Raw genomic sequence first — 19,158 nt, 5'->3', positions numbered from 1 at the left:
GACTTTTTTTTTTTTGTAAAAATTTTCTCATGACTGTTTTGATGTTATACCTTTTTAAAATTCTATCAATTTAAGTTATTTTTTACATGTATTTTTTGGCAAGTGAATAATAAATGAATATCATCTTCAGACTACTTATATAATGCAAACTTTCACAACGCCTGCCTTTTTCCATTGAAAAGGTGTTTCTCAAATTAATTTTCTAAAATCAAAATTGTTTATACTTACTGCATTTAACATTGTTTAACAAATGTTTAAGATTATCTTTAGGACTTACATGTATTCTAAATAAAATTCATTAATTTCTCTATTGTCAGAATAAATACATGTATATTAAAAATATTCATTACAGAAAAATTTGATAATATTTGTCTTGTCATATGGACATATTACAATTTCATCAAGTTTCTGACAAAAAAACAACAAAAACAAACATTATAATGCAAAGAAATAACAATTCTATAAGAAATCAAAACACATGGAAAAAAGATTATTAGGTTTCTGCCCTCAGTTCTAATGACTTTTTTTTTATCAAGGAGCCAACATTTTAAACATGTTCCATGTTATAGAGCATGTAGAGGTTTAGCATTTCTTTTACTTTTTTTCTTGTTAAGATTTTATTTATAAGATTCAAAATTTTATTCGTAAACTGGTCAGTGACATTATTATGAGAAGGTAAACAATTTTCAAATAGATTATCTCTAAGTTGTTATGTTAATTTTACAAAAAAATCTATCCTTTTTAGGAATTTTATCCACCATTTTCTATTTCAAAATTATGACCACTAATTCTTTACTTAGTGAAGCATTTGAGTTTACTGTTTTCATCATAAGTTTTTATTCTATTTTAAAAAATATTCTTATTTTTTTCCTTAAAATTCATTTTTAATCAAGGGCTTTAAACATTGTTAAAGAATCAGTCCCTGCAATTATTAACTTTATCTAAAAGGCATGAGTTGAGTAAAATATTCTTTGCAAATGTATACCCAAGAATATGTATCATGAAATGCCAGTCCTGCAGTTTCGATAATATAATACACAGAACAAAAAGTGATTTACTTAATAGACCATAAAAATGTCACAATCTATATAGAAGTGTACTTTATTTTTTTTCTGGAGACAAATTTTGCCTGTTAACTGACAAAATTAGTCAAACTGAAGATAACATATTTGATAAGTTTACAATTGTTTCAAAAAGCAAGACAATTTTTTCTTTAAATAATTTCTTTTTATAAGATTTACTTTATTCAGAGATAAGAACATTTTTTTATTTTGATTAGCATTTATCAAAATGTGATGATAACTAGGTAGCCATTTGAAAAATTTAAGTCTCGTTAGTGATTCTTCATGCACAACTCCAGTTTCGAGATTTGAAAAATATAAAAATAGTTTATTCCTATACCATATAATGATATTTGTAATTTTCCTGAATGATAATCATGATAATAGATTGTACAATTTTGTTAACAAAATTTATTGTAAAAGGATTAATATTCATGACATTGATAATTCTAATTTGTTAAGAAACAGGCTTGTTAAATTACTTGCTTCATGGTTCCTTCAAACATATCATTTGCATTATAAGTTATAATTAATAATAATTCATTTAATAATGCAAACGAACAATTGAATACCATGTACATCATGTACAATATTGATTATGAATAACGTTTTTTTACTGAAAAAATATTTATTTTTCATTTTTGTTTTCAAATGCTAGTCAATAACTTATTTTTGATTTTGTGACATTTCAAATCAATATTCTTTCAATTTCAATTTCAATTCTTTGAAAGAAGAAATTAAAAAAATAAGAAGAAAAAAAATAATTAAAAATAACACAAAAAAATTAAAACATTAGAAAAAAAAAAAATAGACAGAAAAATCAACAAATGATATGAATTAACCAAAGATTAAAACAACATTCTATTCCACATTTTCAAGAAAAGGTGAAATGTCAATTTGAGAAGAAACCTGAGTTATCTGTACAGGTAAATTTTAATGAAACATACAAGTGGAAACTTCAAACCTGATTGATTTCAACAGGTAACATAATTAGATAAAAAATCAATCTATGTTTTATGACCCCAATAAATGGCCAACATCTCAAGATTGAATACCCCAATAAATGGCCACCATTCAATGGTGACCATACAAGAGGGTGGACCACACAGGTTGTACTGTAACATGGCATGTGGCAATGAGATGTCTGTTTTTAGAATTTTGGAATTATCCACTGTAACCATGGAAACAGCAAAAATGTTCAAAATTTCTAAAAAAATCAAAATGCTGCAAACTGGATGTAACTTTACAGAAATGGTAACTGGCATGGGCAGGTTGCATTTTGAAGTTGGAATTTTCATAATGGCTGCCGTAACCATGGAAACAGCAAAAAAAAGTTCAAAATTGCAAAATGCTCCAAACTTAATGAAACTTTACAAAAATGATAATTTGCATGTGTAGATGAACTCTTTGACTTTGGAATTTGTTAAATGGCTGCCGCTCATCTGGCAATGGGGGAAGGGTGCCATCCGCTATTGCTTGCAATGGCAAATCGAGTTATTATTATTTTTCTTCCACACATTTTTCCGCGCGATTTCTCGAAATCCAATGGACCAATGTTGATGGAACTCTATTATATTGAAGACCTCCATGTGAAGTTTTGCACGAAGCATGGAATGGTTCAAGACGGCTGCCGTTACCATGGAAACGGAACAAATGTGAACAAATCAAGTTTTTGGTTTTGGTGAACTGTTTGGTTATGCTTAAACTCAAAATCATTATATTTTAATACAATGTAAGTGCCAAATATAAACTGGTGTTGGATGATTTTGGCAATCATTGGAACTACTATGTTGCCATGGAAACTACACCAAAAATTTCAAAAATATCAAAATGTTCCAAACTTAATGAAACTTCACAGTAACGATGAGCAACATTGGAAGTTGTGGCATTTGGAGTTGGAATTTCCAAAATGGCTGTTGTTACCATGGAAACAATGCAAAAGGTCAAAATGCTACAAAAACTTCAGGGTTTGGTGAATAATTTCGGTATGCTTTAAAGTAAAGTCATCAAATTTTTCTACAATATAGTTGTCCATTATATTCAGGCTTTGAATGATTTTGACAATCATTGGAACTACTAGGTAACCATGGATACAGGAGCAAAATGTTTAAACTGGCTGCAATCTAGTGGCAATAGGGGAAGGGTGCCATCCGCTATTGCTTGCAATGGCAAATCTAGTTTTTCTTATTTTTCTTCCACACTTTTTGTCCGCGCTAGTTCTCAGAATTAAACGGACCAATGTTGATGGAACTCAACTATAATGAGGAACCCCATGTGAAGTTGTGCACCTTGCTATGGAATGGTAAAAGATGGCCGCCGTTTCCATGGAAACAGCAAAAATGCGAAAAAAATCAAAGTGTTCCAAACTCAAAGAAACTTTACAGAAATGGTAACTGGCATGTGCTGATTTGCAGTTAGTTTGACTTCGGAATTTTCAAAATGGCCGCCATTACCATGGAATTCTCAAAAATGTCCAAAATTTCAAAATGCTCCTAACTTAATGAAACTTTACAAAAATGTTAATTTGCATGTGTAGATGCTCTCTTTGACTTTGGAATTTTAAAAGTGGCTGCCGTTTCCCTGGCAATGAGGGAAGGGTGCCATCCGTTATTGCTAGCAATTACAAATCTAGTTATTTTTTCTTATTTTTCTTCCACGCTTTTTGTCCAGCTGATATCTTGGAACTTGATGAATCGATGGTCATGGAACTATACCATAATGTTACCCAACATGTGCAGATTTACAAACAGGGTATGGCATATTCAAGATGAAAGATGCCATGGAAACTGACAAAATGTGAAAAAAAATCAAAATTCGAAATCTTTCATTATAAGACCCAAGTGGATGAAATTTTATGGAAGTGTTACATAATGTGCATGCAATTTTTAGAAGTTCCAAAATGGCTGCCATTGTCATGGAAACAGGGCGAAAGTTTAACATTGACCATATGGTCACACGTTAAAGCTGCATTTCTTACAAGAATATTAGATCAAATCTAATAAAACTTTATGGATATGTAACATGACATGTCTTAAAGTGGCACCTGTCTTTGGAATTTTGGAAAATGGTAACCGTTACCATAGAAACAGTAAATTTTAAAAAAAACTTTTACATGCTCCAAAATTTATGAATTTTAACAACAATGTTAATAGACATCTATAGATGCGCTCTTTGACTTTGGAATTTTCAAAATGGCTGCCCCTCGCCTGGCAATAGAGGGAAGGGTGCCATCCGTTATTGCTAGCAATTACAAATCTAGTTATAATTTGCGTTGAATAACAAAGAAAACTTCAAGGAAAGGTTTGTAATAAGACGTATTGTTATTTCTATTTCAGACCCATCCCTGGGTCAGGGACCTCAATAGTTCCATGGCATATTTAATATTTTTATCGTCACTGGAGAAGATTGTGTTAATGACAATGTTTTGCTTGTTTCTGCACAATTTATTCAAAACTTTTGTAGACTAGGAACTTTTTGCAGCTGTTTGATGTTGAATACGAAGTGCTGCATATTTATGTTACTTTGGTTAGATATATGGTTTGAGTATGGTCTTCCCCATATTTATTTATTCATAATAATCTTTGACATTGTTTAGTTTATTTATTTGTTAACATTGTATTACTAAATCTAAGTGGTGTTCTGTTATTCTAGATATGAACTTATTCCATATATGTAATATTCTCTTTTAAGATATCTGTACAACAACGAAATATCTACACTAGAACATTTCACTTTTGTGAATCTTCCAAGTCTTCAATATTTGTAAGTACATGCTGATTATTTATTTTGATTTAAATCAACGGACTGTATTAAAAATAACACATTAGATATCATAAGAAACGAGGTAAATATTGTTAGAGAAAAAATGCATAGGTCAACATTAGGCCTTCAGCAATGAGCAAAACGTATACCGCGAAAAAAAAAATGCAACAAATGCCTTAATAGTACTAGACAAAATCTGAACAAAATCCAACGAGAATCCCAACTTTCAGATTTATGCTAAAACAATAAATGAAAAACAAAACGTAGAGCTTTGTCTTATAGACCACTTCAAAATCCCTCCTAATCCGTAAACTTGACGTTGATAAGTAATGGATCTACAAATACATCACACAGTATATGCATGGTATATCAGGCTTACTTTAAGCAATATTCAGAATTCTTAAAAAGTGTGAGAAAATAGCAACGACAAGTTATACACGTCCATTACGCGTAAGAATATTTAAGTATTCAGTAAGCAAGATAGTGATGGACGATGAATCACGATATACCTTATATATTAGAAATTACAACATAACACACAATTGTATGTATATTTGATTCAGCTATAATACTAATTTTAAACAAACAAAAAAAATGGTATGGCGAAAATTCAGCATAATCAAGTTAAACTTTATTGTGAGACACGATATCATTGTGAGACAATATAAACTAAATTATTATATAGCAACCTCTATTTCTCAAATTCTATTTTATTTATATTGATGATCTAACACTTATCAAATCAGGTATTGTATATAATATTAAAGAACACTTTTGGTTTTGAGCCGTTTTAATATATAAAGACTTATATCCAACGGTAATTCATCCAATAGTTGAAATAGACTTTGATTTGATTTCAAACAGTGTAAGACATTGCAATCGATGCCAGTGAGTGTCAGTAACTTCTATAAAAATGTGAATGTCGACCTAAACTTAATTGTCTAGGTTTTTCGTATATATTAAAAACATAGAAAACAGTATTGATAACTGAGTGTCGTTTACGTGAACAATACCTTGTTAGTGATTCGAGTATAGCAGGAGACGCGTATCGTGTATAATTGTATTTGTATATAATTCTTATATGATTTGCATATTAAAGAATACGTGCATACGATTGGTAAAGAGGGCTTCCGGTAGTGGCTCTTGGAGTTGTTTTTTTTTTTTTCGATAGACGACGAAGACGGAACTACTTTTCGTAACTAATGTAAACAAGATGGCGACTATAACAACACAAACCGGCTCGACATTTAAAATATTTATTTTCACTTCAAGTTCATCGTTGAATTAAACATTAAACACAAAGCATATATTTGAATGATAATCATATATTTTTGTAGTTTTATTTTTTATCAGATAGCAAATTTATGGAGTACATTTTTTTCGCGTTAACCAAAACAATTATTCATGCACCAGGCCAATTCAATGACACAACTATACAATTTACGTGTGATAGAGGTAACGTGTAGGGAAATTAAATTCCTTATCTCCAATTTTTAATAATTATAAGGATTAAACGCATTTTTAAAGGAATTTATTGGTGTATAAACTGGACCAAGTCAATCACAAACATATCATAAAGGTCCTTTTGACTTTTATTTGTTTGTGACTGAATTGGTTCAGTTTATACACCAATAACTTCCTTTAAAAAGTGTGTAATCCAATATTAGCAAGGCACATTTGTTTTCTCTTGTTAGACATCTATATAGCAACAAGATACGGACATTACAAAAAAATACGTTTATCAACATGAAAAACTTGTATGATCTGTAAGTAGTGATATAATTATTATGTTTTATTTTAAAAATTCTCGCATTACAAGTAAGTCATTTATAAATAAAGCTATTACGAACTTTAGGCCTAGTGTTAACGTTAATGACAATTTTTTTATTATTAATGCAAATGAATCTAATAACATCCAGTCTTATACGACGTGCTTCTTTCGCTTTGTAAACAACATTGTGATAAAATTCTCAATATCTATACTTAGCGCAGACTCAGCGATGTACATACTATTAACTGTTACAATATACCTTCCACGTAAATCAACGTGTATCGTAACCTATGACAAACTCTATGCCGATTTCGCTGTGTTAAAAATTGCAATGGAAAAAAAAAGCTACAGAACCCTAATTCTTATTCTAAAGCATGACAAAATAATCAATGCATTAGACCTCCGAAAAATGTACAAAATCAAAATGAAATAAAATTCTGCGAAATTCCATAAATGTTTTTGGCGCATTAAAGTCATTTCAAAACATGACGTCATTTGAATAGAAATGCCAAATTTGAAAGTTTTCCCGTTGCGTGAACCCTCCAAATTCGGATGATATTGCATTACAATGGAGTTTTTAGGTAGGTCTTGTTGTATTTTATTTTCTATTGCAACATTGGCACATTTACTGATTTCAGCAAGTCAGAATGGCGGCTCATTTGTAACGAAATGTCAACAGTGGATTTCACGGTAGCTTACGAAAAATAAATGTAAATTAAAAATGGCAAATGTGGTGGTTTAGATTTGAATGAATTCAACACATTTTTTTCTAGCGGTTATTTAATAAATACTTCATGCAAGCTATAGATTTATAAGATGTTTTAGCTTTATCTAACAGGGGGTAAACTAGAACAGTCACACACGACATATCCACCCTCGTTGAATTGTTTTAATGACCGTATTTGTCCTATTAGAATCGAAATAATTCACGGAAACATAGATTTGTTGTAAATTTACACATGGCCCAGGCCTATGACTGTATATTGACCTCTAGATATATTGTGATTATTTTCGTTTAGTTGCAATATTATTGATGTGCACAATTCTTCGTATTCGTATTAAAATTTAACATATATATCAAACACAGAAATATAGAAATATATTTGCCCTATATATAACTTTTATTAGCTGTGTCGTATCATAGACGTCTACAAGGACTGACACATTTATATTAAACCTTCCTTCTCTTTTAAGAAAGCTGCAAAACAATGAAATATCAACAATAAAATCATTCACTTTTATGAATCTTCCAAGTCTTCAACATTTGTGTGTACCTGTATATTTTAGTCAGATTTCAATTAACGCATTATTTGATGCTAACACATCATAAAATTGGTAGAAAAGACGTTACCTGTGACAATTTTGAATGAAATTAAATATAGGTCACCGTAATGCATTCATAAATAAGTAAAACCCATAATGTGACAAAACAATTCAATGTTAGTTAAGGTCCTCGCTTGACAACATTTGAAACAATACAATCAAGAAAGCCACATGTCTGATTCTTGCAAAAAACAATCAATGAAATCAACGAATCAAAATATACGTTATTGCTCACAAAAAAACACCTGTATAAGTATCCGTGAACATATCGTCGATAAATGTGCCACGCAGAATACACGACAATTCCTTTTAGTCAAATGCAACTTTAACATATAAAAGAATAGACCTTTTATCAAAACTCAGAAAAAATTAAATACATATGACCTATAGATAACATTGATTAGTTGGGTCGTTTGATTCCGTCTATTTCTTTTCTCCTTTTATTCATATTAATCTTAAACATTTTTATATTCTTAAAGTTGATTTGTTTCCCTCAGTTTTGGTTTGTGACCCGGATTTGTTTTCGCTTAATCGATTTATGACTATTGAACAGCGGTATACTACTGTTGCCTTTATTTAGATTGATTCGTTTGTCACATAATATTTATCAAATAATGCAACTTTAAATTGTATTCTATTATTCAAAGGACTAACACATTCAATTTATGTAACCTTTCTTTTTGAAACAACTATATAACAATGAAAATCAACAATATAATCATTCACTTTTATTAATCTTCAAAGTCTTTAATATTTTTGAGTACCTGTGTTATGTTTTTTTCGGATTTCAATTAACAATGATTAACGCATCATTTAAAGCTAAAACATCATCAAATCGGTAGAATAGACGTTAACTTCGACAACAAATGGACCAAATTAAAAATATAGGTCCTGATGTTTCAGAGTTTGAAATACTACAGGATTACCTGTCTGTTGTCGAGGACTGTATATAAACCTTCAGATATATTTTGCTCAATATTTTCGTTTATTTTCAATATAATTGACGTTTATTTCACAACGTCTTTTATTCGTATTATCTTTAACGTGTGTATTAAACAAAGAAATATAGAAATATATTGGCCCTATAAATAACTTTCGTTAGCTTTGTTTACTACACATATCCCTGTTGTCATAATAATCTATAAAATCACTCAGAATAGTTGGTTTGTAACAGAATATTCATCAAACAATATAATTATAAGTTGTGTTCTGTTTGTTTCAAGGACTGACACATTCAACTTATGTAACCCTCTCTTTTAAGACAGCTGCATTACAATGAAATATCTACGATAGAATCATTCTCTTTTACAAACCTTCCAAGTCTTCGATATTTGTGAGTACCTGTATATTTTAGTCAGATTTCAATTAACGCATTATTTAAAGGTTAAACATCATTAAATCGGTAGAAAATACGTTTAAACAATGTGACAACACATGGATGAGATAAGATACAGGTCACCGTAAAGCCTTGAGCAATGAGCAAAACCCATAATATGAGGAAAACTATTAATGCTATGAAAGGTAATGACTAGACAAAATCTGAAACAATTCAATCATGGAAGCCAAATTTCTGATTCTTGCAAAAACAATAAATGAAATCAACGAATCAATTGCTCACAAAAAAAAAACAACTCTATAAGTATGAAGCTGATAAATGTGCCACACAGAATAGCATGCTATAATTAAACTTGATACAATACAATAGATAGCCATGCTTTGTAGATCCTGCAGCAAATGCAACTGAATATTTATACATAACCATAACGTGTATACAAGTAGTCAGTAAGCAGACGTTGACATACGATATAAATCAGTAATACTAACAGAACAATCATTTGTATAAATACTTGCTTTACTACTTATTGTTTCCCATTTGTATCTATATTTATTGTATAAAGTGTTATGATGAAATTGAATTGTTTACTCTTTTTAGATATCTTTTTAACAACAAGATACGGTTATTGCGGAGTCATACTTTCATCAATATGACAAATTTGAATTACATGTAAGTCATGATGTAATTATTGTGTTTTGGTTTTTTAAACATGCATTTTCCTTTCAAATAATTTTCACATAACTTTTTTTTCTGATTATACATTAGAAGAATAGGACTGACGATTATATCATTTTTTTAAACAGTTGATTAAATTCAATTAAATCTCTCCTCAACTACTATTAACTAAAAACTGTGTAGAGTTTGACACACTACAGGTGTGTCTGTCTGTTGTTGAAGGATGTGTGTTGCCCTCTTGATCTGTTTTGTTATTCGGTTCGCTTAGTTGCTATACGTTTAGTTTATTCCTTTACTTTTTTTTTCATAGTTGTCCTTAACATGTAATATTATGAAACTTATATCAATCAAGAAAATATTGAATGACAAAATGGTTCCCTTTAGAAATTTACTTTTTCAAATATTCACAATAATGGCAAAACAAATGTATCTACAAGAATGTGATCTGCGTGTGGTATTAAAAATTGGCTGTTAAAACCTCATCATTTTTTTTCTTAAATTTTTCAATTCAAAAATTGAAAAAATTCTAAGGAACCGTTTAATACACAATAGTTTGTTCTTTTACGTGTCTGCATATAAACTTTTACAGATGTAGTAAGTTGCTTTTTTAATTTATGTTAGATAAAATGCATGGTATTATTATTACAGAGACTTGAGTGGAAACAATATCACCCATATTGAAGACCACGCTTTTGTGAACTTGACGTCTTTGTCTTTGTTGTGAGTTTATAATTAATATTTACGAATGTAGAAAACATACTAGTATATACATTGCTAGAATATATATCTAGCAGACATCCGATTTCGTGTCTGTTGGATTTTTATATTAAGATTCAACATTTGCATTATCAGCTGATAAAGTACATGAAGCAATTACAGTTGTTGACTATTGTTATCTTGTTTTTTTTTTTTTTTTGCTTTGTTCTGTTCGTTATTGCTTGTTTGTATTGTCTAGTATACTCTGTCAATAAACTGTTATTACCAGTTCTAGAACAGTTCCATCATTAATATTTCAAAACACGTTTTAAGGTGTAATATATAATTGTCTATAAGTTCAATTGAAGACCTGTCACAATCTGATCTATGATTTAAAAGCTCTTTATGGCTAATATGGTAGAAACTTTCTCACTGTGATTTTTTAATATGGACAGTTCGTTCGATTTGTGCTGTAAGTTACATTTAAGATAAAAGTAATTAAATGGTAGAAATAGTAGGTGTTTGGTGTATATATTTTAGTTCGGTTATATATCGATGTATATAATACATGTGTAATCAAGATCATTCGTTACTTGTGTGTAAAATGTTTTAGCAGTGATACTGAATGTCATTTAAAAAGTAACATATACAGGAATATTTTGTTTGAAACAATATAGGTTTTTTTAAAAGAAAAAGGAAAAAAAAGGACTTTCAAAATGAATTAAAAACGTTAAACATAAATGTATAACATAAATTATGTGAAATAATTGAATAAATTAGATAAATAAATAAATAAATTATGTGTTAAATGAATAAATAACATCAATAACTACATATCAAATAGATAAAGCTGTCGAAAAGATATACATGTATGTTTTATACTAGATATGGCAAAATCAGTCATATGGCAGACCAATGCAACAATAGATTACCGCTATTCCATATCTCATCAATCAATTAAAAAAAAAATCACGTGCAGAACAAAAACCGAGGGAATCGCATTACCCGACAAAAGAAGCTAGACCAGGCGTGAAGAGACGATAATCATCTCCTGCATTTCATGACCAACGTGGTGTTCATTCATTAGTCTTTGTGTGTGTTAACTTAATCAGTCCCTTTTTTACCGATGTACGAGATCTGGAGATTAATAAACTAAGGTCACCTTAATTAGGTTAATGAAGTGAAAAATGTATCAAGAACCATTTGGAGATACCCATTCGATTGTACATTAAATTGAATAAATTGTCTGGCAATTAAAAATGTAGAAAGTTGGTTATTATATCATTGTTATGCACCAATGCAAATGCGGAGTGGGACATTTGCAGAATAAGTAGGGACGGTCATAATTGTCACCATTGATTTATTGTACATGTGTAATTAGAAAGTTACTAACGTAAGATAACATAGTTATTCGTGGCTTGTAATAGTATCAAACCGTATTGTTCCAAGTGGTGAAGTTAAAATCATCCTTTCAAACATTATACGGACGTCAATACAAATTGGTTGAGCCATTATAAACTATGTGTTTCACAGAGGACGACTGATTTGTTCCAATTATCGTAAACAAAAGTATGTTCTCTTTTCATCGAAAGTGACCTACCGAATAACAATATAACCTGTTTTGTACTTGTATGAGCAACTCGACGGGTGTCACTTGTGAAGCATGGTTTTCTTATCAAATTTATACTGTCCACCTGCTCACTTTTAATCTCTCGAAAGATCAATATTATATTTATCAATCGATATTGAGCATGGATATCGACTGGTTAAGGATAATACAAAAAAAAGCAGAACTGGATGGTTCATACTTTAATTTTTACTTAGACATTTTACACAAATGGACGAATTTATGACAAACGTGAATAAATCAACTTTCTAAATGTCAACTTGCTATTCTCTTCAGTAGAATACCCTCTATTCAAACGTATGACGATAACATATAACAATTGATATGAGATACTCGTACATGTTCATGACATACATACTTCATTATCATGGTGTATTCCTTACACAACAGCTACTTGAACATAGTATTACTTTAAAAGACACTTGAATAGTTGTATGGTCTCAATTTAAAATTAATTCACCGATACGATATATATGTGTCTTTACTCACTAGCGACATGTTTGCGCAGTGGTAGTACTATCTATATCATAATGCCTAATATGTACTATTCCGAATTGTGGCATTTTTGTTGACAAAAGTCCCGACGGAGGTTCATTGTGGTCATCACTTGTATTGTTAAAACGTGATCAAAATACTTTACGATTGCGGGGATGTGCCCCAGTTAAGATTTTTGAGGCGTAGAATATGTCACCCCACATTTTCACACTCGAAACAATTGTCTACCTCAAGGACTCGGTTCCTTGAAAACCTCTCATTCTGACGTCATAAAACAAGTGTAAGGACATCTTTTTTTTCAGCATGAATCTTGTTTAAACGGCGAACTAGACTTTCCTACATGTTTTAGGGTTCTATTCTCTTATTCTGTTGCACCATCAGACCCTTGCACCAAATTAAGGACGTCTTGCACGTAAGACGTTTTTCGGATTCGATTTCTGACATTGTCTACCGATATTCGTCGGAGACCAGGAGCATTTGATGCCTTTTCTGTTGCTGTCGCAGTCCGGTTCCTCATGGGAAGTAACCATACTTAGCAATTGTGTGTTGCCGGTTCAAGATCAGCCACACTGTTGACGGTCATAACTTGAACTTATTTGCTAGTACCGTTGCAATAGTGTTTAAACCCTCACCAGACTCCATATGATATGATGTGCATGTTTAAATCACTAGTAAACCAATTTTGATCTGCATAGTTCTTTATAGACCTAAATAATAAATTGTTTTTACGTCTTTAGTTTTCAGTCAATGTTTAGACCTTTCTTCTGAGGTAAACTGAGAACTGTTCAGACGTTTCGCTTGCAATCAATTAAGATCTGTTCAGTAAATGTTCAGACAGTTCAGACGCTGCTATTTAACTGTAAACATCAACATCATACTGAATTGTCTGAAAGTTACTGAACTGTACTGGTTTTCATTGCAAGGGAACTGTCTGAACAGTATCAAATTTACCGAACTGAATAAGTCTGAAAATTGACTGAAAAATAAACTGAACATGACTGAATAATTTATTGTTCAGACTTGTCAGATCTTGTTAAGATCAAAATGACCGCTTCAGACTAAAATTCATTTACTAGTGAATGCCCTAATTATTTCTATACAACTTCCTCCTGCAGTGTTACACATGCTCAATCGAAGTCGTCACGTTGGATCAACAGCCACTATCAAGGAGTGTTTTATTTTTTGACAAGATAGATAAGGGTGTGAAAATTGTCCGTATTGTTATATTACAAAGCCGTAATTGTATCCCGACACATCGATTCCTGCATTGATTCATAGGTAATGATGTTCAGAATCCGTGTTGACTCAGATATATAGAGTCCATACTGGTACATGACAGTAAAAAAATAATGAAATTGGGTTTAAACATTTGTTTCCAGTTGAACGATTTTATATTTAAAGCAAGATTTTACTCGAAAAGACTATTTTCTGCATTCATTGATCTGCATTGATATTCATCAATTCATCAATGTTGCAATTACTATGCTGTTTGGTAGTACTTAAGAGATATTTTGATTTTATTTGTATTTTAAGGCACCTCACAGATAATCCACTCAATTGTGATTGCAGTATTTTCTCATTCTGGTTATGGTTAATTGAAAGAGCATCCATAGGAACAAGTGCTAAATGTAGCAACGGAACATTGGTTACATCACTACAGTCAGCTGCGCTAGAAACATGTAATCGTAAGTAGTACCAGTCGATAAATAGTGTCATTTCAAAATTTTAATATAGAAACAATTAAGTTCATAATTCCTATTCTTCCTGTCTAGTTTTGAATTCCAAATGTTAAAAAAGGTTAGAATAGGATAATCTGCTAAACATAATTGCATTGGACAACAAAAGGTCACATTGCCATATATCCATATAAATAAAATATCTAACATTCACTTTTTTAATTTATTGAGTTACCCTCTGGATACCGCCAAAAGACAATTAAAGGGACAGTTACCCTAATACAGTAGAGTGCATACACACTTGCTTGGAAATGATATTATGATAGTTTGTACACATTAAAACTCGTTGGTATAACTTCTTTTTTGAAAAAATTCCTAGAGCGTTGAAAAATTATAAATACATCAGTTCGCATGTTGATGGCGTAAGTGTCCTCACAAACAAAGATAAAATGATTTATCTGACGGTATATTTCTTTACGTTTGAATGACTTGTTTTTGAACAGCAAAGTGTGATTTCTCTTCTTGTCAGCACACTTAAATGAGACAGACTTCTTTTAAAAGCTTCTAATGAAGAATTAAACGAAGTTAGGTTATCTTTCAACTTCGCATTCCACTGTATATATGATAGTATGTTACTGAAAGATTCGAAGCTTTGTTACTATGTTGAACGCATCTGTCCCATTTTATCTGATACAAAGGATACGACATTAAGTCTGCTTCTTATCATGACTTTAATCTATAAATAGACAATGAGAGTCCGTTTCAAGACAAACGTTTACGACAACAGAGATAAACTCAGCTTCCCAATTATGAATTTGTTATGTAGCAACATCTTAGTCTAGTGATAGCATATGTAGTATGTATCTCCCCGTGTATACGAGTTTCCAAATCTTGTGTTCCCATAATGATTTCCTTATTGGAGGAATCATACTTACAAAGAAGGTAATACATTAAAATGTGCAAGTAATACATGTGCATTCAACCCTTGAAACGTCATCACGAATGGCAACTGATATGTTTAAATTTTAGTAAGGACAACACCGACCTCTTTTCCTCGAAAGTTAAGTCTTCGAATGATATTTAACAGCTAATTTGAACTTACATACGCAACACAACGGGTGACATATGTGAAACATAATCTGCTTACCCGTCGGCACTACATAAGAACAACCGGATTTTTTCTGGGGTGCGTGTATCTAATATTATATCATTTTATGATGATGAATTAAACTTTAATGGCGTCTGCAATTAATGTAAATATGTAAATAAACAGAAACAAATAATTGCATAATAAAGAACTGTGTATCCAACAGCATACATTAGAGGTCTTCCAATCACTGTACTGGCTGGATTTTGGAAATTTTATTAATTTCAGAGCTTGCGTGTCCTATCATGAAATACTTGTAAACAGGGAATTGTTGCTTACGAGGAAGCTATTACACCATGAGTTAACAGTGGTAAATTTGAAGTCATTTCCTCGAACTCAATCACGAATTGATGAACCGTTATTTAATATTTGTTTAATGAATGACAATGGTTATTTTATAAGTGTTGCAAAGACAATCCAGACCTCTATCCTTGATTGTGACGTCACCGAATCATATTTTATTTTGTCTTCGACTTCTGAGTTTGAATGTCCAATTCAATCTCTCACTTCTCTTTTAAATGACAGAGGAAAATTTCAATTAAGTATGAATATATTTCTCTGTATATTTTCTTTACATTACAGGAGCATTAGCATACCTTTTCAAGATGATGATATTAAATAGAATTGCATTAGCAATCAATGTTCAAATTGTTCATAAACAGAATAATCATGGCATTTCGTTTTTTTGTTTTGGCTAATTCTATAGCATATATTTAAGGTCTGTCGCTGGCTGTATTTGCTAATTTTTGAATTTTGAATATTAAAACAATTTCTGTAACAATTAATAGTAATATTGTTTAATTTTAGCTGATAACTGCAAATGCTTCAATGGTGGGAAATGTGTTGCAATGGGCAATGAACTTGTATGTGACTGCATTGGACAATGGACCGGTGAATTTTGTCAAGGTGTATATAACGTTAATTTCCAGACAACACAATAGTAATGAAGCAAATACATTTATGCATTAGTTTTAGTGTAACCATCGAAAGTCAAGATGACATTTTCTAAGACTAGAGGTCTGACTTTTATTTTGTAATAATTTATTTCCAATGCACAAATTATTAAAATCAAACTACTTCCTATGCATAACAAAATTCCCATCTGAGCCATTCAACTAGAGTTGAAGACCAAGCTATGACTGTATTATATTGAACCAGTTAACAGCTGTTGCCTTATGCAGTTTACTTGTACACAAAATGCAATTAATTTTGTAATAATGATATTTATTTGAAAAAAACGAAGAAACAATACACTTCATACATATGGTGCATATAAATACTTTTCCGGACTACCTTCATCATAAGTGCTCCAACACTAACAAGTTCAGGCTAAGGCTTTATATTTACCTAAGGAAAACTTTATAATCTAAATTATTTCTAAATATGCTTTTAACAGATACTTTCGTAAAAATGCTTATATAAATTAAAATCATAATTCAGGTAACGAGAAGTAATTGCTTTCTTTCATTTTTAAACGTAAGCTCGATACAGGTTTCAGAAATAATGTATCATCACGTATACACCAAACTCAATGGTGAAAAACAAAACATTGTGTTTAAATAGGACTATTAGAAATAATGCCACAATACGTATATATCACACTTCAGGCGGATTAAACTTTCCAGATGAGTTATAATATCTAAATATAAGTCAACTAATACACGTAGTAATTTTAAGTGTCCATGTATCCTTCGGGTGAAATGTTATTTATGAACAAAATATATTTCGATGAAATGCAATCCGGATAAAAGATATTGCTACATAAAACTTATGAGGCACATATGCTACGTGCAGTATACTGTGGTTTTGACCTAACAAAAGTCAGTTCTGTATTAAAAATGTTATTATTAATTTAATGTTACACTAATACTTAATAGAAAGTCAGTGTATCACATATGAGTGTGGATTTGGTGACTGCTATATAGAGCCTGTGAATGGTACAGCTCAGTGTTTGTGTGGCGAAAGATATGTTAACTATTGTCCTGGTACGTTGTGTTATGTTTAATTGCAAAGTAAATTAAATCTTGTTTTAAAAAAAACAAACAATATATTGTTCAAATTTAGAAGGTATACATATATTTGTTTTCCTGCAGATCATCAGTTTAATCAGTTAATAGAAGATTGAAGTAACATTGATTGATTTCACATTACACATTCATATATTGCAAACAATGTACAAAGTAACAGTTTTATGTAGACAAAATACGCTAAGAAAAACCTGATGTAAACGTTTATAAATATCACCCGGTAGAACGTACATATCCAAGAAGTTATGACGATATATACAACCCAGTTTTGCATGTTTATAAATATTTGAATTGTATCACGAGTGAATTATGCATGTTGTCAGTACAGGGTATTTTAATGATCGCTTGTATTCATATGTTTAATATACATGTATGTGCTTTAAAATTCACCGAATCCTATATTTCTCAACGTTTCATCGCATATTAACAGCACCAGCTTTGTGTGTACGATTATCCTGTTGTATGTTTGTAGGAATAAGTAGTATTATTTTTTTTTATCAATTATTTATGAATATTAGTATGAGAATTTTTTTTTAGAAAATTGCTTTGTTCACATGTGTAATGTGAGGCTAAATAAAGATTGATTTAATGTTTATCAAACCTTTATTACTTGTAATTATGCAAGCAGTTGGTTAGGATACTATTGGAAATTATCTTATCTCTACTATCAATCAGACAAACTGTTGTTAATGAATTTTCAAAATACCATTATTTAAAAAAAGATTTAGATCATCATGCGTTGTATTCAATATTTTCCCTAATTTAAAACAGATAAGCAAGCCCTTTACAAAATATCTTGTTTTATATCTTTCTTTTTATTTTATTTTTTTGCAGTAACAATATCTAAATAGTTTATAAAAGTCATATATTGTCAATCATGTATCTATTAAAAATATTGAGTGTCAACCTAATATTTGTGAAGGCAATCATTACAAGTAAAACACGTACTATTCTATTATCATTTCATGATTCTATGATAAAAAGAGGAAGAATCTGGATAAATATTCGTCACGGATGATGAAAATGCGGAGTGGCGATACACATGTAGTAAGTTTAAACTTCAATAATAATATAATAAGATTTATAAAAAAAATGTATTTTCCATCGTACTTATACTTCTAACTTGTTTAACATGTTGGACTTTTATAAAAGTATTTCTTTCATTTCACACTTTTAACGTAGTAAAATAAACAAATTTTTAGTGGATTATTTAACAACGTTTTTTTTCTATCAGTCTCAGCTTAGTCTCCAACAGAGGGCTCTTAAGTGTTACTATCGATTTCATGGTATCTATGATGATTGTGTGTGATTTAAAAAAAAAAGGGAACTCGGATATAAAGCTGAAAAAAGTTTTACAATAATACTTTAAAATTGAATGATACAAATACCCAGAAAAATAATAAAAACGTATGGATAAATACTGTAAAAATAGTATGGTTGTTTAGATAAGATTTGTTTTCAATTTATTAAAAATGTTCTCACATGGTTTTCTGAGTGTAGGCTATATTGCGTTAATAGTATTTGTTTCAAACAAACTTTTTAAATGACTAATGACTTATAGT

General features: G+C 30.5%; 1 protein-coding gene across 8 annotated transcripts in view; it reads left to right on the top strand.

Moving 5' to 3' along the window:
* Positions 1-18,635, top strand: part of LOC127699811 (reticulon-4 receptor-like 2) — a 62,956-nt gene extending 44,321 nt beyond the window's left edge. For 3 of the 8 annotated variants that reach the window (XM_052203183.1, XM_052203180.1, XM_052203179.1), the window contains 9 exons: positions 4,752-4,823; positions 6,518-6,589; positions 7,789-7,860; positions 9,179-9,250; positions 9,851-9,922; positions 10,577-10,648; positions 14,280-14,431; positions 16,377-16,475; positions 17,447-18,635. In XM_052203183.1, the coding sequence (XP_052059143.1) occupies positions 4,752-4,823; positions 6,518-6,589; positions 7,789-7,860; positions 9,179-9,250; positions 9,851-9,922; positions 10,577-10,648; positions 14,280-14,431; positions 16,377-16,475; positions 17,447-17,574 (811 nt within the window). In that variant the 3' untranslated portion in view covers positions 17,575-18,635. The remainder of the gene's footprint in view (positions 1-4,751; positions 4,824-6,517; positions 6,590-7,788; positions 7,861-9,178; positions 9,251-9,850; positions 9,923-10,576; positions 10,649-14,279; positions 14,432-16,376; positions 16,476-17,446) is intronic. The other 5 variants (XM_052203182.1, XM_052203181.1, XM_052203185.1 and 2 more) reach the window with 5 other exon arrangements.
* Positions 18,636-19,158: the final 523 nt, after the last annotated feature.

This window comes from Mytilus californianus, unplaced genomic scaffold, assembly GCF_021869535.1.
Source record: "Mytilus californianus isolate M0D057914Y unplaced genomic scaffold, xbMytCali1.0.p SCAF_41, whole genome shotgun sequence".
Classification (NCBI taxonomy): Eukaryota; Metazoa; Mollusca; class Bivalvia; order Mytilida; family Mytilidae; genus Mytilus; species Mytilus californianus.
The sequence above is the reverse complement of the archived record's forward strand: the minus strand, read 5'-3'. Positions and strand labels throughout refer to the sequence as shown.